Here is a 27,669-nt window from a genome sequence, read left to right on the forward strand (position 1 = left end):
CGCAGGGGCGGGGCTAGTTGCTAAGAAGCCGGCTCCCCGCCAATCACCTGCCCCGCTCTCAGGGGGCGGGGCGCGGCTCGCAGCGTCGGTGGTAACCCGGACTGCAGTGAAGGAGAAGGCCAAGGGCGGAGAGCGGTGGGCTCCCTGGCTGGCGGCGGCGGCGGTACCTCGAGGGTCCCAGTCGGGTCTTGGTGACCGGAGGAGGAGGAGGGGGAGGACATCCCTCACATCAGCTGAGAAGAAGCGGGCCGTCCTTGGCTGCATCTGAAGGGCGGGGACGGGCACCAGACGGGGTTCCGGATCCGGGCGGTGAGGGGGTAGTCTGGATGGAGGGATTGCGGGGTGGGGGATGCTGTTGACGCCACACTGCCATTTGGGCCTAGCGGATCGGTCTGCTTCTTGATCCTCTGCGCTTGGGGCCCACTGGCCTGCCCACTGTCAGCCTTCTAAGGGCAGCTTCTAGTGGTCGCGCGAATTATTCCCTTCTCAAAGGTTTTATTTTGAACCAATTTTCAAGTATTTTTATTTTAACTGCCTCTCACTTAAATGAAAATGTGAGGATGGGTAAGCTCCAGAGCCCAGCCACCCTTCGGTGGCGATATTGTTCTACTCTCCGTATCTGCAATTTAAATTCTTGGCCTCCGACCTGGAGCTCTCCAACCAGGCATTAAGAGCACTCTTTAAACATTTGGTTATCCTGCGTTTGGGAACACAGTGTGTGACAAAATGCAATCACAAAGATGTTCATAGCCGTTATTTAAAATAGCAACAACCGAAACTAAAAGGAAACTAGTAATAGCCTAAATGCCCAATCACAAATTGATAAATAAAATTATATAAATACTTGGCAAATTGTAAGTCATAGCCGAGGAGGCAAGAAGTACACTGTAAAAATTGAGTTTTAATATAGGTTTTCATTGAGTACAGTCTATGCATCCATTATCATTGAAATTTGAAAAGGTCATTGAGATGTAGATGGTTGCTGTATTAAGGTGCACAGGTTTTTTTTTTTTTCCTTTGGATCCTTTATGGATTAAAAATTATGACCCGCACCCACTCCCCTGCGAGGGAAAAAAGATCAGTAAGGCCTCTATACTCATACTTAATTACTTATAAATGCAGTAGATGGAGGGGAGACTTGTGTTTGCTGCTCACTGTTTATATCCATGCCAGCTTTCTTTTCGTTGAGGCATGATACTCTGCTGTCCATCTAAAGTTTCTCTGCAGCTTTCAAATGCAAGAGCCAATTGATGACCACTGTGGGGCTTTCAACCTGGAGCTGTCCCAGAGGGGTTGGCTCTAAATTAACATTTCATGCTACATGCAGAGTTACTTTTGTTCCTCTTGTGTGCTGACTTGCCCCGAAGCCAAGAGAGGTGGCGCGCTATTAGGAGGCGGGAAAGGGTGGTAATGAGGCAGGGGTTGCTCAGGTCAGATCATCAGTGATGGTCTCTGCTCTGAAGCATTCATTTAATTTGCTCACTTAAAATAATTATATTCCCCCATCCCATACATTCATGCTTTTCCCCCAGAAGTGAGGTAAATATTTAGATAATCAAAATCCCACACAAGACCTCAACAGCAAAAATACAGCTGAAAGAGGAGGGGGGTAATAGCTCAGTGTCAGAGTGCATGCTTAGCATGCACGAGGTCCTGGGTTCAATCCTTAGCACTGCCATTAAAAAAAATAGTAATAAATAAATTTTAAAAACGCAACTGAAACAATAGTTATTTCAATTAAAAATAACGTTTGTAGGGGGAGGGTAAAGCTCAAGTGGTAGAGCACATGGTTAGCAGGCATGAGGTCCTGGGTTCAATCCCCAGTACCTCCTTCAAGAATAAATAAACAAATAAACCTAATTACCTCCCCCTACCAAAAAAACTATAAAACAAAAAACAAAAACTAACCAAAAAAAAAAAAAAAAGAAAAAAGTTTGTAAATGATATATTAACAGTATTCTATTTAGTAGTTACTAGTGTTCCTGTATTTGAATGAAGTGCTTCTCTTCAGTTTTTGTGTTCAAATATAGGTGCCCGTTGGAATTTATTTTCATCCACTTTTGTTTAAAGTAAGGAAGAAAAATGACTGCTGGTTCAGTGTGTGTCCCTCAAATCATCCCTCTGCGGGTGCCTCAGCCCGGAAAAGCCAACCATGAAATTGATAACAATACACTTTTGGAAATGAAATCAGGTAAGAATCAAATGTACTTGAAATCGTTTAAAACAACACTGCTGTCCCCTTTATGTTCATCTGGTTGTTGATTTTCCCCTTTGCAGGCTTTCTATAATCAGGATCTTGGGAAGTTTGAAACAATGATAGCTTTTGGGTGGTATTTATATAGATTAAAACAGTTGTCTCTGACCAACCTTCCATTCCCGGAGCTTCCCCAGACTTTCCCAGAATTTGCATTATTTTTCCAGGATAGTAAGTTTGACTTACCAACACAGGCTTTCCAGTCACACAGGCTGGAGAGTGAATCCTGGCTTTGACAGCTTCTCGTGACCTTCAGTACATCCCTCAGTCTTTCTGAGTCTCAGCTTCCTCACTGTAAGATAGTGATAACATTGTCTTCCATTTAGAGCCATTGTGAGGATTACATGAATTGATATGTGATAAGCAAAATAAATCTTAGTTATTTTTGCAGAAATAAAGCAGGGAATATATTTCCTACTAATGCCAGGAGTACACACACACACACACACACACACACACACACACACACACAGACATGTATGTGTATATATAGTTAACATAAGGTGAAGAAAAAGTTTTTACAGATAGAATATATGAGCAAATACTTGTTTAAAACAGACTTCCAGCCTCTAGTTATGTATTTTAATAACTGATATGAACAAAAACTATTTCTCTGTATTTATGGTAGGACACATGTGCTTCCTAGACTGAGAGTTCCAACTAAGAATATATTACATTACACTGTGCCTCCATTTATCTTCAAAGCTAATATTATTAAAAAAAATCCTCAGACCAAAATACAAATTTTAATATATGTGCTCATAACCCTGAGAATGACAGGATATCCAAATTCTCTACTATTTAAAATGTCTAATAAATAGTAAGTTCTATAATTCAATGACAAAATAATAATAACCCAATAGAAAAATGGACAGAGGGTGTGAAAGGACATTTTATAGGAAAGGAAATATGAATGTCTCAGAAATGTATGAGAAGATGCTTCTGTTCACCTTTCGTCTGCTTGCTAAGCAGAACTTAACTCCTGTTTTATTTCCTCCGTTGCAATTAATCACCACTCAATAGATTGTATATAATTATTTGTTTACTGTTTGTGTTTTTCCTAATATGGAAGCTCTATGAGTACAGAGACTTTGGTCACTGGTGTATCCTCAGTGTCTAGAAGAGTGTCTGGCACATAATAAGGTATTTGGTAAATATTTGTTGGATGAATGAGTGATTTGTACTCAAAATGTAAGAAATGTGGGTTAAAAGGTGTGGGGAAAAGGGAACTCTCCTACACTGTTGGTGGGAATGTAATTTGGTGCAACCACTGTGGAAAAAGTATGGAGATTTCTTAAAAAGCTAAAAATAGACTTCATGATCCAGCAATCCTACTGCTGGGCATATGTCAGGAGGAAGCTAATTTGAAAAGATATGGGCACCCCAATGTTCATAGCAGCCCTGTTTACAATAGCCAAGACACAGAAGCAACCTAAATGTCCATCGATAGATGATTGGATAAAGAAGATGTGGTATATATGCACGATGGAATAATACTCAGCCATAAAAAAGAATAAAATAATGCTGTTTGCAGCAACAAAGACGGACCTAGAGATTATCACACTAAGTGAAGGAAGTCAGACAGACAAAGACAAATATCATATAACATCACTTATATGTAGAATCTAAAAAACTGGTACAAGTGAACTTATTTAGAAAACAGAAACAAACTCACAGACGTAGAAAATAAGTGTATGGTTACCAAAGGGGAAAGAGGAAGGGAGGGATAAATTAGGAGTCTGGGATTTGCAGATATAAACTACTATATATGAAATAGATAAACAACAACAAGGTCCTACTGTACAGCACAGGGAACTAGATTCAATATCTTGTAATAGCCTATAATGATAAAGAATATGGAAAAAGTATATATATGTGTAACTGAATCACTATGCTGTACACCAGAAACTACCACAATATTGTAAGTCAACTATACTTCAATTAAAAGAGAAAAGCAAACAACAAGAAGAAAGAAATGTGAGTTAAAACTACACAATACTTTTTTTAAACCTAGGAAAATGTGAAAGAAATACTGGAAAAAAATAAAAGAAAAAATGATCACACATTATGTGGGTGAGTCTGTGGGTGAACAGGCACTTCCAAGCATTGCTGGTAGCAATGTGAATTGTTTCAACGTCCATGGAGGGAAGTTTGGCAACATTAACCAAAATTACAAATGCACATAGTTTTTGACTCAACAGTACTGGTTCTACATATTTTTCCGATATACTTATAGAAATAACTCTTTACAGGTTTATTCATTACAATGCCTAATAGCAAAGGAAAAAAAAAAAAAGAAGACAAAGGCAAAGGCAAAGAGAACAGTTTAGGTGTTCATCTGTAGGCAGTGGCTATTTGCCAGTAATTCATCTCTCTAAAGAAAGAGTATGATGCAGCCATAACAAAGAATGGGGATGCTTTTAATGTACCAATCTAGGACAATATCCAAGACAGATTGCTAAATGAAGAGAGAAATATGCAGAGCAGGGTGTGGTGTACCACCATCTGTATAGAGGGAGGGGGAAATAGGAATGTGTACATACATGCGTGTATGGATGACGTAAATATGGATATAAAATGCTTTTGGAAGGATGGTCGATATTATTGGTAGCCTTTGGGCAGCTGACGTCAGGGGTGGGAGGGAGAATTTTAACTGTTATATCCTTTTTTGACCTTTTGAATCTTGGCTCACTTGAAGCTTATTCCCTTTACAGATTTTCCAAGTGCAGGAATCATTTACCACATCCAAATAAAATATGACAAGAACATTTCTTACATAGTGCTCAAAAAATGAAAAGTTAGCTTCTGCTTTCTGACTCGACATTGTAGTTTCGAAATTCACCTCTGCTTGATTTGTATCAACGCTCTGTTGGAGGAGTGAAATAGCATAGTGGTTCAAGTTTACAGGCTATGGCTCCAAATTCCCATAAGTCAGACCACAGCTCTGCTGTTACTTAACAAGTGTCTTAACTTCTCTGGGACTCAGTTTCCTCATCAATGAAGTGGGTATAAAATAGGACCTATCTCATAGGGTTGTACAGGTAAAATGAGCTAATTCATGAAAGGCACAGTGCCTGGCACAGAGAAAGAACTCAATTATTGTCATTGTTATTCATTTCTACCGTGTGTAAAAACTCCCATTCAATAACTGACCCACAGGCATTATTCAGGGACTTGCTACTTTGGTGCTAATTCAGTTTTCCTGTTTGGGTTTTTCAGACACCCCAGATGTCAACATATACTATACCCTGGATGGCAGCAAACCTGAATTCCTAAAGAAAATTGGTTATGGTGAAAATAATACATTTAAGTATACAAAGCCTATTACTCTGCCTGATGGGAAAATACAAGTCAAAGCTATTGCAGTCTCTAAGTAAGTTCAGAGCACAGTGATTAAAATCATTTAGATTTATTATGTTTTAATTTTATTTATTTCAGTGAGAATCGGTGCTGCATTAAAAGGGCACTAAAGAAAAGGTTATCTTAATTTAAGCATGTATCTGTAACTTTTGTGTTTTGTTTGTCTGCTATTGAGTTATTCTGTAAAGCGTACAAATGAAGAGGGTACAGCTCAGTGAAGTGCTATGTACGTTAATACTGTTTTTAGTTTGAATCCCACACTGGGATTTTGGGAAGGAAGAGCCTTTTCAGGGTTTGGGGCCTCTGAAGAGATTAATATGACTCTGAAGAAAACACTGTTTTTAGTTTATGGTCTTTTATCTCCCAAGATGTGGCCTGTAACCACCACGGTTCCCTATCTGATTTTCCATTGACTTTATTGGACTTCAAAGCTGCGGTCAATCCAGTGTGCTGGACATTAACTACTTCATTCTTTTCTTTGTCCTCTCTTTCCTAGTCAGTAACTTTTTTCCATTTTCAGATATAAAAACACCACTTAATTTGGTACCTTCACCCTGTGTTGTAGATTTAAAAAAAAAAACAACTCAAAATGCTTTGCAAGTCTGTATCTGTGATAGAGAAATTATTTTGTGCAGCAAGAGAGGTTTGGCCACATTTCTAAAACACCTTTAAGCCCCATACCAACACCTGGCCCGCCCAGGTAATTTACAAAAGACTCTCCGGGCGCCCCCTGCTGGCCAAACTACCGCATGGCTTTTCGAAGGAGCTACGAATTCTACACCATAGGTTTAAATGCCAAATATTTAAAAAATTTTTTAAAGAATAAAATAAAACAAAACAAAATAACCCACTTACACATTAAATATTGGAATCTCTGGCTTTTTTCCATTTTCCAAACCATTTCTATCGAAACAATTCATTTCAATTATTAAAAATTAAGAAACTAATATTGGCACATATCGACTTGGCCCTGACCCCATCCAGGTGAGCTCTGCTCACCTATGAGCTCTCTTGAACTCACTCCACAAGTGAAAACCACTTTCCTGGACCTACAGCCACATTCGTGGGAGCAGCCTGCTTCAAGTCTACCCACTAGGAACCACAGCAAGAGCTCAATGATACAGCAACCAGAGCATATATTCAACAAGACATTCTCGCTTATTTTTGACTTAGAAAAGTTTAGTAATTAGTCTCACTTTTAGTAAAGGCCTATTAATAGAAGACATTGTATCCAGAAGACCAAATTATTCCAGAAATCTGGAAGTATTTTTCCTTGTGTTTATGGTTAAATTTCTAGATATATTTTTCTAGCTCCCTAGTTTCCTTAAAATAAAATCGGTGCACTCAAAGAAAAAATTTACAAGCTAAATACTCTGGTGCCTAACATTGTAAGGCAGGCTCCTTTATCAGCTGCAGGTGGTGGTAAAATGAAGTGGTAATTAATGACTGTGCAGTTCGAAGGAGTTAATAAAGCTTCCACAGGAGTGTAAAACTAAGGATATTGTTTATACCTCTCACCATCTTGCTCTGTGCCCACTAAGTGTCTGCTCTGAAAAGCACTATTAGTATTTCAGATGTGCTCAGCTTAGGGAAATTATCTATACAAATTTTTTTTTGAGTTTTCAAGACAGAAGAATTAGTGCTTATATCCATTTGTGATAAAATAGTTCTTTGGGGAAATTATACTGCTTCATTCAAGTCTCCGTCTCTGGGTTTTTAAGGTCATTAGTTTCTTTACAAGAGGAAAAAAGACTTTAAATAAGACTGTTAACAATTAAAATTCATTGCGGGGAGGGTATAGCTCATTGCTAGAGTGCGTGCTAAGCATGCACAAGGTCCTTGGTTCCACCCTTAGTACCTCTATTTAAATAAATAAACCTAATTACCTCCCTCCCCACCATCAAACAAAAAAATTAAAGGTCATTAACATATTAAGAAGAAAAACTATGTTCATGAAGCTTTGAATGTATAGGAAAATGTAATCTAGAAAGTGAAAAAAATTAGCATCTAAGATGACTCTACACTATTTGACACTGTAAAAATGCAGAGACAGGACTAGGGAAGGGCGATGACCAGAGCCAACAAGGTGGGGCTGACACTGGCCAGGAGCGAGTGGTGGGCAAGGCGACCTCAGGCACAGAGCCAGCAGTCTCCCTCTCCCCGGAGCCATGCCGGGGACGCTCTGAATGTCTTTGGCCAGGATCAGGTTGAGGGGCAGCCCCAGTCCCTTTCGGTCCCAGCTCAGTGTGGAAAAGGCCCTGACATCCTTCAGTGTGCTTTCTCTTTTGTAGATTCCCCATTTAGTTTGCTTCTGATGGCTAAGTCATTTGTAAACAAAACAAACAAGCAAACAGCAACAACAACAAAATTCCAAACTTGAGCACCATGGCCTCTGGTGATATGATGCTTTTCTTTCCCCTTCTTGATAATTCTCGTAACTTCCAAAATTTAACAGTGGACATGACTTTTGTCATAAATAAACATAATAAATGAATCTCCAAAGTTATCATGTCATCAGTGCTTCTCAGCCTTGGCTGCTGAATCAGTGAGCTGTTGCTTCATAACAAACTACTCGGAAACTTAGCATCTTAAAAGGACAGTCATTTTATTTACTCATCGTTCTGAGGAGCAGCATTTTGATGTGCTTTCACGGGGGTAGTTCTGCTGCTGGTCTTGCCTGAGGTCAGGTTTGGGGGTGGCTGCGGTCATTTTTTGGCTCCCCTTGAGCTGGAATGTCTAAGAAACCCTGACTCATGTTCCCGGTGGTCGGTGCCGGCTGTTGGCTGAGCCTGTTAGCTTCAGCAGGCTAGCCTGAGTTTTTTTGTTTATTGGTTTTTTTTTACATGGTTTGTCAGTTCCAAAAGCACTAAGGTCAAACCCTGACACTCAGATGCTTTTCTAGTCTCTGCTTGTTGCATTTGTTTAATTGGCTGAAGCAAGCCATATGGCAACACCCAAGGTCAGCGTAGGAGGGGGTTCCACACGGGCACAGGGGCGTGGATGCAGGGAGACCTGACGCGTCTGGGACCGCTCTTGTAACAGGCTACCGCAGATGCACGTTGGAATCACCCAGGGAGCTGTGCACACTCCCTGTGCCCGAGCCACACCCCAGACCAACTAAATAACCATCTCATGGCGTGGGTCCCAGGGATCAGTATGTTTAAAGCCTCCAGGTGATTCCAATATCCAGCCGAGGATAAGGCAGTTGACATAAATGAATGGGGGAAAAAAAGTTTCCATTTAGAGAAACTTGACCACAACATTTTGGAAATATATTTTTATTAAAGTGTGATATTCTTGAATGAAAGGAAATGAGCGTTGTCATATATGTGCTTTCGTGTGCCAATGTGCACGTCTGTGACTTTCACATCAGGGAATGTCTGTAAAGCACACAGGTGGACAGGAGGGGCTGGGGACTCGGGAACACCTCAGCAAAGGGAGGCTGCTGCTGAGTTTTGATGGTCTAGTCCAGGGTCTGCAGACTTTCTGACATCTGCCTTGATTCTTTTTTAATTGTTTTGTTTTGGGGGGGAGGTAATTAGGTTCATTTATTTATTTCTTTTTAGAGGAGATTCTGGGGATCGAACCCAGGACCTTGTGCATGCTAGACATGTACTCTACCACTTGAGCCATACCCTCCCCTCCAATTGCCTTGATTCTTTAAAGTCATCCCTTGTGGTCAAGGACTACCTGTCTCCAGTATCACCATCCTGTAGTGTTTTGGCAGTGAACTTGCCTTGTTCTCCCTTCTTTGTCAGTGTCCTTACATGGTGACAAGATGAGTCAAACTGGCCTGAGGTAAAAGCTGCCTTCAACTGAAGGTGGGTGGCTGGGGGAGTCAGAGTCCCCTGAGAACAATCATTTTTCTTCAGTAGAACTAAGAAGGGCTTCCCGCTTTCACAGCAACAATGAATAAAGTACACTTACGGCCAGGTTTCCAGGGCTTCTCTTGGGCACCCACCTGTAGCCCATCGGTGTGTATAATGTGCCCTAGACCCCCGTGTTCGTGTGGAGGGCAGATCCAGATGCCGTCTGCACAGGCAGCGCGGCTCGGAGACCGGTGGCTTGGAGTGGGGTTGAGAGGACAGAAGTCACTGACCTGCAGATGTAGATTTAGTCCCAGTTCTGTTGCTTCCCCTCTGGGTGACCTTGAATGAGTTGTGTGGCCTTTGGATTCTCAGTTTTTTCATTTGTTAAATGAGGTTAGTGGAACGTGCTTGACAGCCGTCGTGAAGGTGAGACGTCATACGCTTGGCATCGCACACGTGGTAGCTGCCATTGTTGTTGCTTGCTCTTTTTCAAATTCTTAGTGAAGGGCTAACAGATTGCTGTGTGTGACCCAACTCAAAAGGCCTCTGTTGCGTTTAAAAAGTGTATGCTCGGGTGATAAGTACCTTCCACGCAACCCTTTCATGTTCCTAAACCAGAGGTTCTCAATTGAGCGTAATTTTGCCCCAAAAGGGACACTGGGTAATGTCTGGAAACACTTTTGGTTGTCACCCTGAAAACGAGATTGTGCTAGTGGCATTTGGTGGGTGCCAGCCAAAGATGCTGCCAAACAGCCTACAAGGCGCAGGACAGCCCACAGCAGGGATTATCTAGCCTTAGATGTCAATAGTCTCCAGCTGGCTGAGAAAACCTGGCCCGGACAAGGTGCAGAATTCTTGCAGATCCAGCTTCTCCACTCCCTCGCCTTCAAGTACTTGTGGCGTATTATTGACAGCACAGTAATCTTTGTAAGGATAGAGCTGTAAGAAATTTTTTATGTCCAGTATGCCTTATATTGGTATTCCTAAAGATGCATGTTTATGGCCTCTGATTCCAGTCCTAGCAAAAATGTGTGTGTGTTCCAACGAGGTTTGGGCTTTGAGTAGAATCTAGCTCCAACCCCAAACCCCAGCCTTTTTTGGATTGCAGTCGGAAAATCCTTCCACCCCACAGGCAGTCTGAGCTAGCATCTGGGCTCCTCTGGGGGCGGGGACAAAGTCCATGGGTGACAGCCCTTGTTGAGTCCCCAAGGAAAGGGCCAGCTATGGTGGGGAGACAGCCTGGACCTTAAACGGGATAGAGCAAGTGGGTGGGAAGGAGGCTTCTGCCCGGCATAACGGGGCCTGGACACGCACATTCTGGAGGCATGGCCACCAGTCAGGATCTGAATGATGCCTGGATGGAGATATTTGTGACGTCCAGGAGAAAAAAACATTCTGAGAAATACACAACTGATGTAAATGGCCACCACCTATCAGTGAGCGGCAGTATTTAAGAAATAGCGTGTTCAGTGGACACCTGCGTGTTCACTAGTCAAACTCTGGGGAAGTCGGTGCTAAGTCGAGGTCACCAGAAGTGTGGCAGCTTCTGCTCTGGTCTCTTGGAACGTACACACTGTGGGAAGCCAGCCGCTGTGTAGGAAGTCTGCCCTCCCCACGACGTCCATACTGGGAGGAAGCCCAAGTTCACCACGTGGAGAGGGAGACAGACAGACAGACTGAGAGACAGACTGAGAGATGCCTGCAGCTATTCATGTTACCCCAGCGCAGGCTCGGCACAGGTGGAAAGAAACCACTTAGGCCATCGGCTCAGCTGATCTCTTAGTTGACTCCAGCCTCAGCCGACATCTGACTGCAAACACGCGAGGGGCCGACGGGAGCACAGATGGCAGAGCCACAGACTTGGGTTTAGAGAGACAGCACGCTTTGGAGTGTCGGTGTCGTAGCAGTAGAAAGCCGGAATGAGAATAAGGCCAGGAGGGGCTGCGGAAGTTGTGTTTTGGTTTCTCCGACTTAAAACACAGTAGGTTTAGCAGTCAGACTAAGAGTTTTAGCAGAGTTGTCTTAATTGCTAGGCACCTTTTCTTTGAATCCTTGTGTCTCATACAGACTTTTTCTGTTTTGAACGATTTTCAGAGACTGCAGACAGAGCGCTGTGGTCACAAAGGTCTTTCAAGTGGACTATGTACCACCAGACGCAGTCGCTTCAGAAGACAGCGTTGAAAATGCTCTCAAAGAGGCTTCGAAGCAGGCGAGTAATGAGACTGTAACTCACCCGGATCGTCGCCACATTCTTGGTCCCTCTTCTCAGTGGTCACATCTTCCCCTTCGTTTACACCATAATCATTCTGTGCATAGTCGGGTCCTTGTAGTTTCAGTCAGTATCAACCACTGCCAAGTCTCTTCGCTGATTCCCACGCTTTGGTCAGTGCCCCCTCGCCCTGCCCATTAGACGTTCCCAGCAAGCGTCCGTGTCCACACTCCTGTGTCCTCAGTGACTCCCCTCGGCCACCAAAGAGCCTGGCATCCCAAGTGGTCAGTTCTGGCCTCAGGCATCCCCTCCTGCTTTGTGACTCCCCTGTTTGTATTCTGTGCGCACTGTGTGCTCTCACTGCTCCCCCGGGCCCAGGCCTTCTCCTCTTACAAAAGGCTTTGGTTATGTGAACGCTTTCTCCATGTGTTAGCTCCAAGGTGGCAGAGAGTGTGTCTGGCTCACTCAGTGTCTTGCACGGGGGCAGGTAGCAGAGGGCGGTGGGTGTATGTTTGTTGAATAGAAACATCAGACCAGTGGAAGCTCTCAGTGGCATAGCCTTCATCCCCAAATAGCTGCAGAGCCTCACCTCTTTGGAGAATGAACTAGACCTATCTAGAAAGGACGCTAGAAACTCTAGTCCTTGGGTTCTGGGCATCAGTGAGACAGGTCTCAGGGCCAGAGGGCAGGCCAGCCCATGGTAAGTCAGCCAACCAAAATGTCTCAGTCTGGAGGTCTTGTAGGGGGTGACAGGAAATTTTGGGGGGAGTCCCTTCAGCCCAGTGGTGGACTGGAGGCCAGAGAGGAGGCTGTGGGAGCAAAGCAGTGGGTGCAGGAGTCGTGTGGGCCACGTGTGATCAGGGCAGTGACAGCCAGCAGGGGCTGAGCCCGCATGCATCAGCAGGTGCTCAGGCTTGAATCAAGCATAAGGGCCTGAGTCCAAGGAGAAGAAAGTCCAGAGTTTATGTTTCAGGACCATGGGTGGGCAGGTAGTGGACACGGGTCCCATCTTGGCCTGACCCTGCCCTGTCTTTGCCCCCTGGGTTGGGTGGCCCCCGCCATGACTGACTCCCATGATCGCCACATCCTGCCTGCATGGGCTGCTCCTGCCTCTGGCCTTGGCCACTTGACCTGGTGGGGCCTCCCAGGCACACATGCTGCCAACCAGGCGGCCCAGGTTCAAAGCTGTGTGCTTCCAGAGAAAGGTGAGAACAGAGGTCACTTTGTGAAAATGACTGTAAACACTTTCAAGTCGGAAGCACAGGCTACGTCACTGTCTCTACCAAGTAACTTTTATGTTTCGTATCTAAATGGACAGAATCAAGTGGTGGATGTGTAACCTCTTCATTCGCAGGAACTGAAGAATGGATTTGTTGAACCAAAACTGAGGAAGAAATATAAGAATGCCGAAAACAAACTGGATTGGAATGTTAACCTTAGAAAGTTTCCAGGTACGACACGACTGGGCTGAGATAAGGTTTCATATTCTAAGCCCCCAACCAGGTCACTTTTTACCTGCGGAAGGGTTGGGTTAGAAACACTGGAACTGGAAAGTAAGCTGTAATTGGCGTTTCAGTGCTGTCCTAGATAACAGCTGAAGACCGTGGGGGATATTCAAGCATCTAGCCAAGTCAGAGTTATCGACTCACTGCAGTGCAGGAGACCGCACAGCACAGGAGCCAGGGGGCATCTCATTAAACAGAGGCACAGAAAACAGTTACACACAGGGTTTGGGGAAAGGTGGTGTTTAGGTGAAACTGAAATGAAAGCAGAGTTTTGACAGGCTCAAGCGAAGCAGGGCTCGGTGGGACGTGGTCACCATGAGGTGTGGACTGTGAAGGGGACCTGGGCTCTGTTACCTTGGAAATGACAGAGATGGGTGTGGAGCGCTGTGCTCAGACCCCGTTCTCGGAAGCTCTGCACCACCATTGGAAGTTGAAGCTCTTTTCCATGTCAGGGCGACTCGGGTCCTCTAGGCAAGAGTTAGAAGCTTCATTCTGACGTGATTTCAGACAGCAAAGTTTCTGATAATCTGATTTTAGAGAACAAGGTTTCTTGGCAAGTAAAAAACAGCAGTCACTCAGAGTGGGGGCTATTCTGAGGCGTTACAGCTGCAGGGTGACCGTGGGAGAACGCACATTTCCCGCTAACCTTGCAGCGGGATTTATCTATCTCCCCAGCCTGGTTTGGGATGTTGTGGACTGTTGCAGGGCAGTTTTTTAATTTTCTCAGTGTGGGAAAATTCTTTTCTATCTCAACGTTAATTCAGCTGAGTGGGAGCTTCTTTAGATAATTACTACTTTAGGGAAAGCATGTGACGACAGTGGTCCCTTATTAAAAGGTTTCCGGCTATGAAGACATATTTGCATGAAGACGCATATAATTACGGATATTCACGGAACAATGTTTTTGATGTAATTTTAGACGTGGGTGAAAGATCTGACCCCAAAACTTTGAGAGATCTTCGCTTCTCAGAGAGCCCACGGGAAACCCCAGCCTTCCGCGAAGAATCAGCCTCTAGACCGCCCACCCACCAGGCCCAGGTAACTTCTAAGGAAAATCTTTAGGGCACTGAACACCTGCTGTGTTGGTAATGCTTCCCATGAAATGCTTACTTCAGGGCACTGTCCCCTGCCTTTTCACCACACGCCAGCACTGTTGCAGAGCTGGAATTACCTGCTTGGACAAGAAAGGGTCCTGTACTGATGGAGCTAAAATTTATTGGGGGTGGGGGCAGGCAGATAGTAAACATGTGAATAATCAAATAAAAAATTAACAGTAGCAATGAATTCTGAACGTGATAGAACTGGGTAATGGGAGAGAACGGTGATTCTCAAAGCCGGGCCCCCGGACCGCTAGCCTCAGCACCACGAAGGGGCTCATTAGAAGTGCAGATCCTCAGACCCCACCCCCGGCCTCCCGAATCGGGGACTCTGGGGTGGGCCCCGTAATCTGTTTTAATTAGCCCCGCTTCTGATGTGCACTCACGTTTGAGAACCCCTGGGACAGAGAATGACCACAGAAGGACAGGATTCTGATTCAGGGGGTAAAAGAGGGCTCCCTCGAAGAGGTGATGTTCTAACAGAACCTTCAAGGTGAACAGGAGCCCCCCCCCCCCCCCCCGCGGTCTCGGCAGCAGTAACAGCAAGTACAGTGAAGCGAGGGGTCGCACGGAGGCTGGTGTGATGGAGCCTGGTGAGCGAGGTGGGAGGTGAGGTGGGCGAGGCAGCCGGGGCCGGGGCTCCGAGAGCTGGGGTTCTCCAGCATGACTGCACACGAGAACCACCCGACAGCCTTCCAGCCAACACTGTGAACCCAGCCTCAGAAATTCTGATTGAGGTGGTCTGGTGTCAGGTTTGGGCATGCTTGTATTTTAATTAATTGATTAATTAAATCAAAGTATAGTCAGTTACAGTGTGTCAGTTTCTGGTGTACAGCACAGTGTCCCAGTCCTGCATATATGTATACATACATTCGTTTTCATATTCTTTTTCATTAAAGGTTTTTACAGGATATTGAATATAGTTCCCTGTGCTATACAGAAGAAATTTGGTTTTTCATCTATTTTTATATATACTGGTTAACCTTTGCAAATCTCAAGCTCACAAATGTATCCCTTCCCACCCCCTTTCCCCCGGTATTTTATCTTTTAATTCACCGAATAAATGATGCTAACTGGCAGGTGTGGTTGGGAATCACAGACACTGGGGTGAGTCTCAGTGTAAGGAGGTGAATTTTCTTCTGATTGTAAAGGAAGCCCATGTGGAGGGTAAGGCGTGATCTTATTTACGCTTGAAAGTTTTGTCTTTGGCCACAGTACAGAGATTCGGCTGTAGAGGAGTAAGAGGAGTATCACTGATGAGGCTTTTGCTCCAGGTGAGAGATGAGGGTAGCTTGTATCAAGGTTGTAGACGTGGTGAGGATAGGAGGCGGTGGGAATCCAGATATGTTTTGGAGGTAGGGCTGACAGATTCGGCTGAGGGGGCAGATGGATGGGATGTAGGAAAGGAAGGGGCCAAGGATGACTCTCAGGGTTCTGGCCTGAGCATCTGGAGATGATGGTACCATTTATTGGGGTGAGGAAAACCAGGGCCGAGCAGGAGCTCAGGGCCTCATTAGACATCCAGGTAGAGGTGCAGACGACTGGACATGCAAGTTCCAACTCAGGGGAGAGGTCAGGGCTGGAGATACATATTTAGAAATATTTAATATATAGATGGTATTTAAAGCTTGGATCTAAATATGGCTTTCCAAGTGTGTGCAGAAAATGAAGAAAAGGAGGCACAAGACAAAATTCTTGACTTAGAGGTTGAGCAGAGGAGGAAGAACTTAAGAAGTAAGAAGAAAGCTAAAAAAAAAAAGTGGTGCCATCGAAGCCAAGAGAAGACAGGGTTTCAAGGAGAAGGCAGTGGGTATCTATGCACATGTGGCTGAGAATTCAAACTGGACAAAAATGGGGACTAGCCCATTGGATCTGACAAGATGGAGGTGACTTACGACCTCAGTGAAAGCCACATCAATCCATTCTTACTGTATGACACAAGAAAGATGCCCTTACGCCAGGTGTCTGCTACAACTATGATAGCACTTGGGTCTTCCAGTGTTTATAGAATCCCATTCAGACTTTTGGCATCGAAGGGCCCTTGTTCTCTTCCTCCAGTTCTGAGCCCCAAGTAGACAGTTCCTGGAGTCACACTTTCTATCCAGCCACAACTGCTTCTTGTGTACCCGTCACTCCAAGGCTGTTCACACTTAGCACCAAGTATAAGGGAGGTCAGAAGCAGTGTTCTCAAATCTGGCTGCACGTCGCAGTCATCTGGGGGGAACTTTAAATATATATATGGAGAGAGAGAGAGAGAGACGGAGAGGGAGAGGGAGAGGGAGAGAGACTACCTGCTACCCGCTCTTGCAGTCCTAGGTGGTCTGCTTCTGTAAGCCTGAGATGGGGTCCTTGGATGACCGATGGTCAGTCCAGTCTGAGAATCACTGGCCTCGAAGACCAGCTCTCCTTATCCCAAGGTCAGATCCTCTCCTTTATTTCCAGTCTCCCACGCTGTGGTATGATTCAGCCTGCTCTCCTGGGTTCTCCATCTGCCCGCCCACTGTGTTTTCTGGAGGACCACAAAGTCCAGGCCCGAGGCCCACAGACCTAGTAAAGCCTGCTTGCAAACCCCGGTAAACAGAAGGACAACCTCCCCTACAACAGAAGCCTGTCCTTCCCAGTCTTCCGGAGGGAATGACTGCCTGGCTTCCGAATGGGCTAGCGAGCGAGCACGACTCCTGTGAGCAGCGCTTGCCAGGGCAGCCCCACATGAGATTAAAAACATCATTTTGAAGAATGGATGGTGTATTCCTTTGTGCACGAGTACTTAGATTTCCTCGCCCACCTAGTAATTTAAGAGTTGTTTCTAAGGAAAAAGTAGAGAGGGAGGGTATAACTCAGAGTAGAATGTGTGCTTAGCGTGCACAGAGTCCTGGGTTTTATCCCCAGTACCTTTGTTAAAATAAATAAATAAACCTAATTACCCCCACCAAAACAAAAACAAAAACAAATTTAAAGAAAAGGTAGAGTAAAACAATACGTAAAGATTCCAGGACTCAAAACAACAAGTTTCTTCTATAGAGCACAGGCAACTATATTCAATATCTTGTAGTAACCTGGAATGAGAAAGAATATGAAAACGAATATATGTGTGTACATGTGTGACTGAAGCATTGTGCTGTACACCAGAAATTGACACGACGTTGTAAACTGACTATACTGCAATTTAAAAAAATTCTAGATCTAATAAGTGAGTTTACTAAGTTGTAGAGTAGAAAATTAACATAAAACCTAATGTATGTCTGTAGACTAGAAATTAGCAAATGGAAATTTAAATAAATAAAATAGCACATATATAGGATGAATGTATAAAATACTAAGCAATAATTTTGAAATATGAAAGGTCTGAATACTGGATGCTACAAAATCTGTCTGAGAGAAATTTTTAAAAGATATACATAAAATATCCCACATCTGTGGTTTGGAAGACTCAAAAAACAATTCCAAGATTCAGAGTCCCCCAAAACTAGGACCATGGGGGCAAATTTGGGGAATTTATTTAGAGTTCAGAGGACCAAGGAGGCCAGAAAAGGGCCACAGAACTTTTATCTTCCGCTCTTTTTCTCCATATCGGGGAGAGATTCTTCTCAGCATTCCAGCTCAGTCCTACCTGAAACGTACTGTTTCGGCAAACCTCAGCGTTAACGATGCTGGTGGTTCTTACAGCGGGTCAACAACCACCTGGGAAACAAGGTCCCTGAGCTGAGCCTCTGTCCTGGGGGCCCCATCAGGGGCGAGGCAGCAGAGTGAAGGCATGATACAGCCTGGTGGGGAGATAACTGACAGCTGACACCTAGCTGCAGTGTCAGGGCAGAGTTGTGGGTTCTCTAGGCCACGCGGGCATGAATGCCCAGCCAGTGAAACCGGCCCTCTCTGCTCAGCTCCAGCCAGCCGTTGATGAGAAGGTCTGCAGGGTCAGCGTTGCCACCTCTGATGAATTCGCAGGAGAAGCCACACACCTGCACACCTTTGTGTGTTATATCTGAATTAACATTTTTAACAATCAGATTAAATGTTGATGCACTGGGGGGACCAATACGCATGGGCCAAATGAAACTCAGGTAACAGCAGGCCAGGTTTGGCCAACAGACCACCATCTTGTGACTTTGTCTGGTCTTGGCCATGACGAGTCTGACCCAGAAGCAACTTCAGCCCCCTGACTGCTCCCCACCGGCTGCAGCGTAAAGTCTGGAGACCAAAGCTCAGCCCACGCAGGTGGGTGGACACAGAGTCTGCGATGGCCAGAGAGGTCTGAGGACGGAGATGGTACACGCGCTGTGGACGTGACCCCACACGAGGGACTCAGGCTTTCTGAGACTCAGCTCAAAAATGGGGATTATATATGCCTCCTGGTGTGACGCAGTGAAAAGGACATGGTGTTTCTCTGGTGTTTGTGCCAGAACGCGTGGCTGAACGCAACCATGGGGAAACGTCAGACAAAACCAGATTGAGGGAGATGCTGTAGATTGACCTGTTACTCTTCAAAAATGTTACGATCATGAAAGATAAAGGCAGACTGAGGAACAGGGTCCTACTGTACAGCACAGGGAAATATATTCAGTATCTCGTAATAACCTAGAATGGAAAAGAATCTGAAACAATACACGTATAATGTATATGTACTACTGAAACATCATGGTATACACCAGAAACTGATACAACATTGTAAACTATCATTCAATATAAAAAAATCAGAGGGTGGAAAAAAAACAATTGAATGATTTACTAGCAAAAAATATATATATATAACTAAATCACTTTGCTGTAGCCCTGAAACATTGTAAATCCAATATACTTCAGTTAAAAGAAAAAAAAAAAGAAAAAAGGCAGACTGAGGATCTATTCCAAATTATAGGAGACAGAAGAGACGGGACCACTAAATGCAAAGTGTGAGTCTGGGCTGGATCCCGGCCCGGGAGGAAAACACAGCTGTGAAAGGACGTCGTGGGCACGGCTGCCAGAATTAGAACGGAGACCTGTGGATGAGGTGGCCGTGTTGCCTCACTGCTGACTTTCCTGGCTGTGATATTTGCACTGCTGTGTAGGAGGACGTCCCTGGTCTCGGGAGACACGCTTAGAAGCAGAGGGACGTCACAACTGCAGCTGGTTCTCGGGCCTCAGAGAGGGAATGAAAGCACTTGGGCGGGGAGGTGGGGGTGTAGCTCAGTGGCACAGCGTGTGCTTAGCATGCACAAGGTCCTGGGTTCAATCCCCAGCACCTCCATTGAAAAAAAACTTAAATTACTGTTCATTGTCAGATATATCTATTTCATTAAAAATAAGAATTTACAAGAAAAGAGACCTGGAAGTACCATCAGACAGACCACGTTTTAGAATTTAGAAACCTAGGTGAGCATCCATTTTCCTCAAAGATTAAATCCCCAGAAAATGGGCTCACTCAGAACAATCGTCTGCTGTTGTCCAGAAACACTGAACTCACTTTGATGGATTTTTATCTGAGGCGCTGTGTGCCAGGCACTGTGCTGGGTACAGGGAGGGGGACAAAGATAAATGTTATGTGGTCCCTGGCCTCAAGGAGCTGGGCCAAGGTCCCTACAGAGTACTGAGACAAGTGGCCTCTGGGTCCCAGCACAGCTGCGTTGAGTCCCACGGGAACCGGGGGGAGGTTACAGTCACATTCACTTGCCCCGGGGAGAAGGGCTTCCCAGGGCAGTGTCACCTGAGCTGGTCCTGGGAGAGTCAGGGTCAGGAAAAGTCTGTCAAGTGGATAGAGGACAAAGGGGACTCCTAGCGGGGGAAACCCATTTGGGAAGACACAGTGCAGGGCAGTGACGGCCCGCCCTGGCCCGCAGGTGGGTGGATGTGGTCTAGAGGTCGAAGCGGCAGGAGAACAGAACAGAAAGGAAGGTTGGAGAAGGAACACGCAGGGGAGAAGCCGACACTTAGGGAGGGTCTGACAGTGGTGAAACGTAGCCGTTGTCTCCTTGACATTTCCAAGTGACCTTACGACGTAGGCAATATTATCCCCATGTTATTTTATTTTTGCAACGTCTCTTTTTGATTATAATTTCAAACTTAGGGAAAAGTTGCAGGGTCAGTACGACTAACTCCTGTATGTCCAGCCTGACCAACTGTTCATGTTAACAGCCTCCAACTGTTTTTTTTTTTTTAATATTTACTTCAGCTTTATAAAAATTTATTTTATTTTATGTGTAGGGGGAGGTAATTAGGTTTGTTTATTTTTAGAGGAGGGGCTGGGGATTGAACCAGGACCTTGTGCATGCTAAGCACACGCTCTACCACCGAGGTACTTCCCTCCCCTCGGCACTTTAATGTTGTTAATGTTGGGTACTGGGGTCATCACTACTTAAGACTTTCCTCGTCATGGTTTTTAAAAGATGGATGCTGGATACAGCAGCAAAACATTAAAATGAACTTTTAATGTAATTTTACCCTACCATAGCTTTTACTGTGATTTTGTATATATTCTTAATTTTAGTTCCCTGGTTTTGCACACATAACTGGCCACAAGAGTTTGACAAGCACAGAGATCATGAGAATCCAGAGGCAGACAGACTTTCTCAAGTGAGTATGGCATCTCTTCACCATTTCTTAAGTCCTGCTGAGACACGTTGTGGTCAAAAAGAATTTGTTTGGGACATAACAATGGTGCTTGCCCATCCTCAACTGTTTTTATAAATGACACACAGTAAACGACCCTTCCTTAAAGAGTACAGTTGACTTATACATACAGTCTGGAAACCATCATCACAATCAAGAGAATGTTGCATGTATCAAACGTTTATTTCTTTTCAGTGCTGAGTAGGATTCCATTGTGTGGATACATCCCAGGGTGTTTATCGTGTCTCCTGTTGATGGACATCTGGGTAGTTTTCAGCTTTCAGGCGTTACAGATAAAGCAGCTGTGAATGCTTGTGTACAAGTGGTCCTGGGCACGTGTACTTGGATTTCCCTTAGGTAAAAGCTGGGAGGGCAAGGGCTAGTCATATGATAGGTGTGCATTTAACTCTTTAAGAAGATCATCAAACTGTTTTCCTAAGAGGTTGCACCATTTTACATTCTCATCGGCCATGTATGAGAGTTTCATCTTGACTAACACCTTTACTTTTAATTTTGGGCTTTTTAGTGAGGTGCTGGTTGTGGTTTTAATTCACATCTCCCTGGGGGCTGGGGGTGGGGTGGGGTGAAATGGGTGAGGGTGGTCAGAAGGTGCCAACTTCCAGTTGTAGAATAAACAGTCCTGGGGATGTAACGCGCAGCATGGTGACTAGGGGTGATGCTACTGTGTTGTGTATTTGAAAGTTGCTAAGAGAGTAAATCTAAGAAGTTTTCATCACAAGAAAAAAATTCACTATATTTGGTGATGGACGTTAACTAGACTTAAACTGCAGTGATCATTTTGCAGTATATACAATTATTGAGTCATTTTGTTGTACACCTGCAGTTAACACAATGTTGTATTGCTTAAGTCTTCTCTGTCCTGACTGATTTTGTCTGTTGTTTTATCAGTTATTGAGGAAGTTATACTGAAATCTGTGACTATAATTATGAAGTTGATTCTTTATCCTTGCATTTCTGCCAGTTCTTGCTCGATGTGCCTGAGGCTCTATTATTAAACGTGTAAACCTTTTGGATTCTTACGTCCTGTTGCTGAATCGACCCCTTTATCGTTACGAAATAACCTTTTTTAACCTTGATAATATTCTTTGCTCAGAAATCAAATTTGTCTTACATTAACAGCCATTCCTGCTTTCTTTTGATTAGTATTTGCCTGATGTGTTTTTTTCATCCTTTTATTTTTAGCCTATTTGTATTTTTCTGTTTAAAGCTGGTTTCTTTTAAGCAGCGTGTAGTTAGGTCTTGCTTTTTTAAAAAATCAAAAGTCTCTGCCTTTTAATTGGGGTGTTGAGAGTATTTATTTTTATTCTGCTTGTTGTATGTTTGAATTTAAGCCAGCCATCATGCTGTTGTTTTCTGTTTGTCTTATCTATACTTTGTTGCCCTTTTCTTTTTTTCCTGCTTTCTTTTGGATTAATTGGGTACGTTTTATGGTTCCATTTTATTTTGTGTCCTTTGTTGGCTTATTAGCTGTGCGTTCTGTTTTAGTAGTTGCCGTAGGGTTTGTAATACACATTTTTACCTTATCACTGTCTGTCTGCCAGTGACCTCATGCCGCTTCCTACAGAGCGTGTGCGCTTTATGACAGCGGCTTTCCAGGAACTGCGTAACACAGCCTTTGTGCTTTTGTGGTCATTTATCTGACTTCTACAAATATTGTGAACCCCACAATACTGTATTACTTTTATTTGGTATAATCAATTTTCTACCATACTATATACTTTTATTGTGCTAAAATTTATGTGAATAAAAGTTACCATTTTGACAATTTTTAAGTATACAGTTTAGTGACGTTAAGTACATTCACAATGTTGGGCAACCATCCCCATGATCCATTTCCAGAACTTTTTCATCATCCTAAACAGAATTCAGTTCCCATTAAACAGTAACTCCTGGTGACCCACTCCCTCCAGCCCTGGTGACCTCTGTTCTGTTTTCTGTTCCCATGAATTTGCCCGTTCTAGTTACCGCGTGTAAGTGGAGCCAGACAGCATTTGTCCCTGTGTGTCTGACTTATTTCACTAGCTTAATATTTTCAAGGTTCATCCATGCTGTAGCATGGATCAGAATTTTATTCCATATTAAAGATAAAAAATATTTCACTGTACGTACACGCCACATTCATTTCGTTTCTCCATTCACCTGTTGATGGACGTTTGGGTTGTTTCCACCTTCTGACTATTTTGAATAATGCTGCTCTGAATATTGGTGTCCAAGTATCTCTTTTTGTTTTTTGAAGTTAATTTTGTCTTTTATTTGCCAGTGTAACTTAACTGCAGTGGCTTGCAAACTTTTTTGACCTAAAGAATACATTTTACATTACAATCCAACACACACATACACATATATAACATATGTACATAACTGAAACCAAAGCTTTGCCCAAAATGTTTACCCTGGGTTTTCTTGTTTTTAAGACTTTTTTTTTTAATAGCAGTTTTAGGTTTACAACAAAATTGACAGGATGGTACAGAAATTTCCCGGACTCCCTCCCCACACATGCGCATAGGCATTATTTTTATTGACCAGAGTGGTACTTTTTTTTTTAAACTAAGGATGAACGTACTTTGACACATCATAATCACCAAAGTCCACAGTCCACCTTAGTTTGGACAAAAGTATAATAACATAGGTCTCCATCGTTGTAGTGTCATACAGAATATTTTCATTGCTCTCCAGAATGGCATGTGGAATCTCTTTTTTCCCTTGAAAAGAGGTTCAAAGCCTTCATGTCTACAAGACCACTCATGGCCCACCCGCACGTGGACCCGACAGGCTATAGGTGGCAGACTCCCCCGCTCAGTACCGTGGCTTTTCTTCCAATACTGAGCTCTGTCCCCCGGGTCCTGCCCAGCAGCCACATGGAGGTGCAGGGGGATGCGTGGAGGGTATGTGTTCATAGGAAGGCCCGACAGTTTGTGCCCCTCATCATAATGAACCCAAATTCCTATTGGGTGTGTTGTAAACAGAAAAGCCATTTCTTCAGGCCCCGTGCTCTGAGCACACCCCAACAAGTACCTCTTTTAGTTTCTATTTGCAGTTCTTTTGGGTTTTTACCTAGGACTGGAATTTCTGGATTATGTGGTAATTTTTTGTCTAACTTTTTGAGGAACTGCTGAATTTTTTCATAGCAGCTGCCCTTTCCTTTCCCACCAGAAGTACACAAGGGTTCAGTTTCTCCACATCCTCGCCAGCACTCACTTTCTATTTTTCTAACAGTCATCCTAATGGATGGAAAGTGCATTTCATGTGGGTCTGATTTGCGTCTCCCTAATGGCAAGCGACTAGCATTGTCTCTGGAGTAACATCCAGTGACTTGACTTGGGTTGTTTGTTTTTTATTGTTAGTTGCAGGAGTTTTTAATATATTCTGGATGTGGATCCCCTAACAGATTCACGATTTGCAGAAATTTCCTCCCATCTCTAGGTTGTCTTTTAAATCTCTTGATTGTATTTTTTTGATGAACAGATTTTTATGATGTTCAATTTATCCATTTCTTTTGTTGCCTGTGCTTTTGGGATCACATCCAAGAAATCATTGCCAAATCCAGCGTCATGAAGCTTTCCCCTTAGGTGTCCTTTTGCGAGATTTATAGATTTACCTCTCACATTTAGGTCTTTGATCCATTTTGAGTTTTGGTTTTTTTTTTTTTTTTTTGCTGTTTTTTATTGAAGTATAGTCAGAAGTATAGTTAGTTACGGTGTGTCAGTCTCTGGTGTATATGTCCCAGTCATGCATATACATACATAATCATTTTCATATTCCTTTTCATTAAAGATTATTACAAGATATTGAATATAGTTCCCTGTGCTATACAGAACATTCAAAAAATATTTTGGGGGGTAATTTATGTTTTTATTTATTTGTTTAGTTTAATGGAGGTGCTGGGGATTGAACCCCGGACCTTGTACATGCTAGGCACGTACTCTACCACTGAGCTATAGCCTCCCCCAAGTTAGTTGTTGTATATGGTGTAAGGTAAGGTTCCATCTTCATTCTTTGCATGTAGATAGCCAGTATTCCCAGCACACTGTTGAAGACTGTCCTTTCACCAAGTGGACTCCAGCACAAAGGCTGGTGACTGTTGAGAGGCCATGGTGGAGACTGGTGTAGGCAACCGAGCTGTCCAGTGTCCTAACATCAGAGCTGCTGAGCAGCAGTCCGGGTGTGTCGGAGGAGCAGGGCCCCCGCCTGCCTGAAGAGGCATGGCAGCAGCAGTGGCAGCCACAGGGAAGTCCAGTCCCAGGGGCCCTGTCGCTTTGGCTGATGTCCAGAACCAAGTAGGCGGGCGAAGGCTAAAGGATCAAGTGCCCAGGAAATGGGGCCAGATGTCGCTGGGGCGGGGCCTCGGGCTCTGCCCAGGTGAGTGAAGACAGAGGCAGGGACCCTGCAGAGCGCCAGGTGAGAGCACCGCCACTCAGCCTGGCCTCAGGGCTCAGGTCGGAAGTCAGAGAAGTTCAGCGGGGCCATGACGAGTTCCCAGGGCCGGCCTCACACACGCTCAGTCCGACATGGGGGGACAAGCCAGCCGCGCTGGGAAGCGGGGCCAGGGCTGCTGGCGGCCGCCTGCTGCGGGCAGGAAGTGAGACGCGCCTGGCCTCCAGGTGGCGGGCACCGTGCTTCCAGCTGGGAGGCCACTTTGTGATAAAGTGACTAGAGACGCATCTCCCGTCTTGAGTTTGTTCTATAGCCTTTGAGAGTGTTCTGCTTTCGTTTTATCTTGTGTAGAAAATGTTTGAATGCTCTTAGGTTTTCGCTTGCCTTCTCAACGTGCCCTCACGGCCAGTCGGGAACCTCTTTTGTCGTAGGTGTGCCAACTGCCTCGTGCCCCGCCCATCCGACCCCTTCGCTCGCTTCTGTCTGGAGTGTGGCTCTCCTGTCCCGCCCATATTTGGCTGTCGTCTCCCGCCCCCGGAAGGAGCACAGGTGAGCAGCAGAATCCTTACATTAAAATCCTTTGGTTTCTCTGGTCTTTGTAGCAGCAGCACCGCGCCTGGCACTCGGGAACCACAAACACAAAGACTTGTTGAAAAGGTTACTGGCAAATGAATCTCTTACAATCCAGACTCCCACTTAGGAATGAAAAGGCTTGTTTCCAGTGTGGCCTTCCCTCTTCCCTTCGTGTGGCCTTGAAGAAGCGTAGGCTCAGAAAAAGACTGAAATCTTTTTATTTCAGTGACGCACGCTCAGATAAATTCATGTGTCCTACTCATAGGATTCTGTTCGTAACTTGGGGACAATAAGGGAATATATTCTAGAAATAAATGATAAAAAGTCCTAATCACAAGTCTGTGTACCCATGAGATACATCATTCCGTCCAAAAAAGCTGTTTATATAGGCTGTAGATTGATCAGTGTGTCTAAATGGAAAAGTTTTAGCCGAGTGTAGGTCATGATCAATACTATTTAGTCTGTAGTTAGTGAGAAAACGTACTTGGCTTACTAAAAATCAAAACCTTCACCAAAATGTGTTCACCTTTTACGCACTTGATGCTCTGGGGCTTTTTGCACTAAGGTTTACAAAATGAAATGAAAGGACCTGTGGGGCTGACTGGAAAATGACCATTTCAAAAAGACAGTCACCAAGAAAAAGTCACTTATTCAGCAAGTTCAAAGTCTAGAGTTTAAGAATTGAGTTTCCGCTTCAAGCAGGGGGTTAGATGGTAAATGGATATGCTGTAGAAATTCGTGTATTTCTGTGATAGATTTTGAACTCCTTGAAGAAGATAACACAGCAAATCAAATGTGAGCAGGTCTCACTGGTTTGAGTTTTCCCTGCTTCTATTCGTTGGTATGACGTCAAAGTTAATTTTCACTGGCCTGAGAACAGATTTTTCAGACCTTTCTTTGCTGTTACTGGGAGAAAAGCTTATCAGAGATGATAAATATTTAAAATGATGACCTTTGAAACATGTATGCTGCTTGTAACTTTATTAATGCGCCCTAATGTGTAACAGCTTGTCACTTAAACTGCTACGTCCTTAACTGTGCCCTGCTCCCCTCTGGGTTTCTGGGATTCAAAGTGGGTGACTCCTGCTTCTGGGATCTCAGACGCAGGACACTCAGTAGAGATGCAGAGGTGTGCCTGTCAGCTCCAGATCCTCTCTCCATCATCCTGCCTTGTGGTGCTGGAACTGGACCTGCAAGCGTTTCTCCCTTACCAGCTGGCCCGAGGTTCATTTCTGTCAGGAGAGGCACATCGCTGTGGAGGGCACGGCAGGAGCATGGGCTTGGCTCCTCCTGTTTCTGGCATGCTTCCCCTTCTCTTTGCTCTGAGGGTGCTCGGCTAACCTGCTGGTCACCTAATTGTGCTGGACCCCGTGAACAGCTTCTTGGGATGCTGTGGGGTCCACGGGTACCCCGCCAGCTTCCAGACAGTCTCCCGGTGGGCGGTTTCCTGGCAAGTTTCATCAGCAGCCCTGCCAGCCCCCTAGAGGGAGATTCCTGATGAGTTTCATAGGACCCCCGGGTCGCTTTCTGCCCGCAGCTCTGGTCTGTGTCACCGCAGTGAATTCTCTGCCAACCAGTGGGTGACAGAAACACCCAGTTCAGTAAGATTCCATCCTCTTCGGGCTCTCTGCCTCAGCCATGGGCGTCACGGCTCCTCTCTGTCTCGGGTAGTCCTGTGTTCTTCAGAGTTTGCTTTACGCATTGGTGGCTTATCCTCTGTTATTAGCTAATAGCTATTTATGTTACACTTGCCCTGTTCAGACTATCCTGGGGGAAATCCGTAGTGTGAAGCGGCATCACAACAAGTCAGGCTGCCATGTGGGGCTGGCAGGGACGCAGTGTCAGCTGAAACAAGCCTCTTGAGTGGCCAGGTGGCTGCGGCATG

General features: G+C 44.5%; 1 protein-coding gene and 1 non-coding gene across 3 annotated transcripts in view; one reads left to right on the forward strand and one right to left on the reverse strand.

Moving 5' to 3' along the window:
* Positions 1 to 98: 98 nt before the first annotated feature.
* Positions 99 to 27,669, forward strand: part of DZANK1 (double zinc ribbon and ankyrin repeat domains 1) — a 69,674-nt gene continuing 42,103 nt past the window's right edge. The window contains exons 1-8 of one of the 2 annotated variants that reach the window (XM_074347826.1): positions 99 to 309; positions 2,012 to 2,191; positions 5,474 to 5,627; positions 11,518 to 11,632; positions 12,987 to 13,083; positions 14,057 to 14,175; positions 20,695 to 20,780; positions 25,643 to 25,760. In XM_074347826.1, the coding sequence (XP_074203927.1) occupies positions 2,083 to 2,191; positions 5,474 to 5,627; positions 11,518 to 11,632; positions 12,987 to 13,083; positions 14,057 to 14,175; positions 20,695 to 20,780; positions 25,643 to 25,760 (798 nt within the window). In that variant the 5' untranslated portion in view covers positions 99 to 309; positions 2,012 to 2,082. The remainder of the gene's footprint in view (positions 310 to 2,011; positions 2,192 to 5,473; positions 5,628 to 11,517; positions 11,633 to 12,986; positions 13,084 to 14,056; positions 14,176 to 20,694; positions 20,781 to 25,642; positions 25,761 to 27,669) is intronic. The other variant, XM_074347827.1, reaches the window with a different exon arrangement.
* Positions 23,714 to 23,843, reverse strand: LOC123613668 (small nucleolar RNA SNORA11). Its single transcript, XR_006721056.1, has one exon. It is a non-coding gene; the product is annotated as a small nucleolar RNA SNORA11 (small nucleolar RNA).

This window comes from Camelus bactrianus, chromosome 19 (genome assembly GCF_048773025.1).
Source record: "Camelus bactrianus isolate YW-2024 breed Bactrian camel chromosome 19, ASM4877302v1, whole genome shotgun sequence".
Lineage (NCBI taxonomy): Eukaryota > Metazoa > Chordata > Mammalia > Artiodactyla > Camelidae > Camelus > Camelus bactrianus.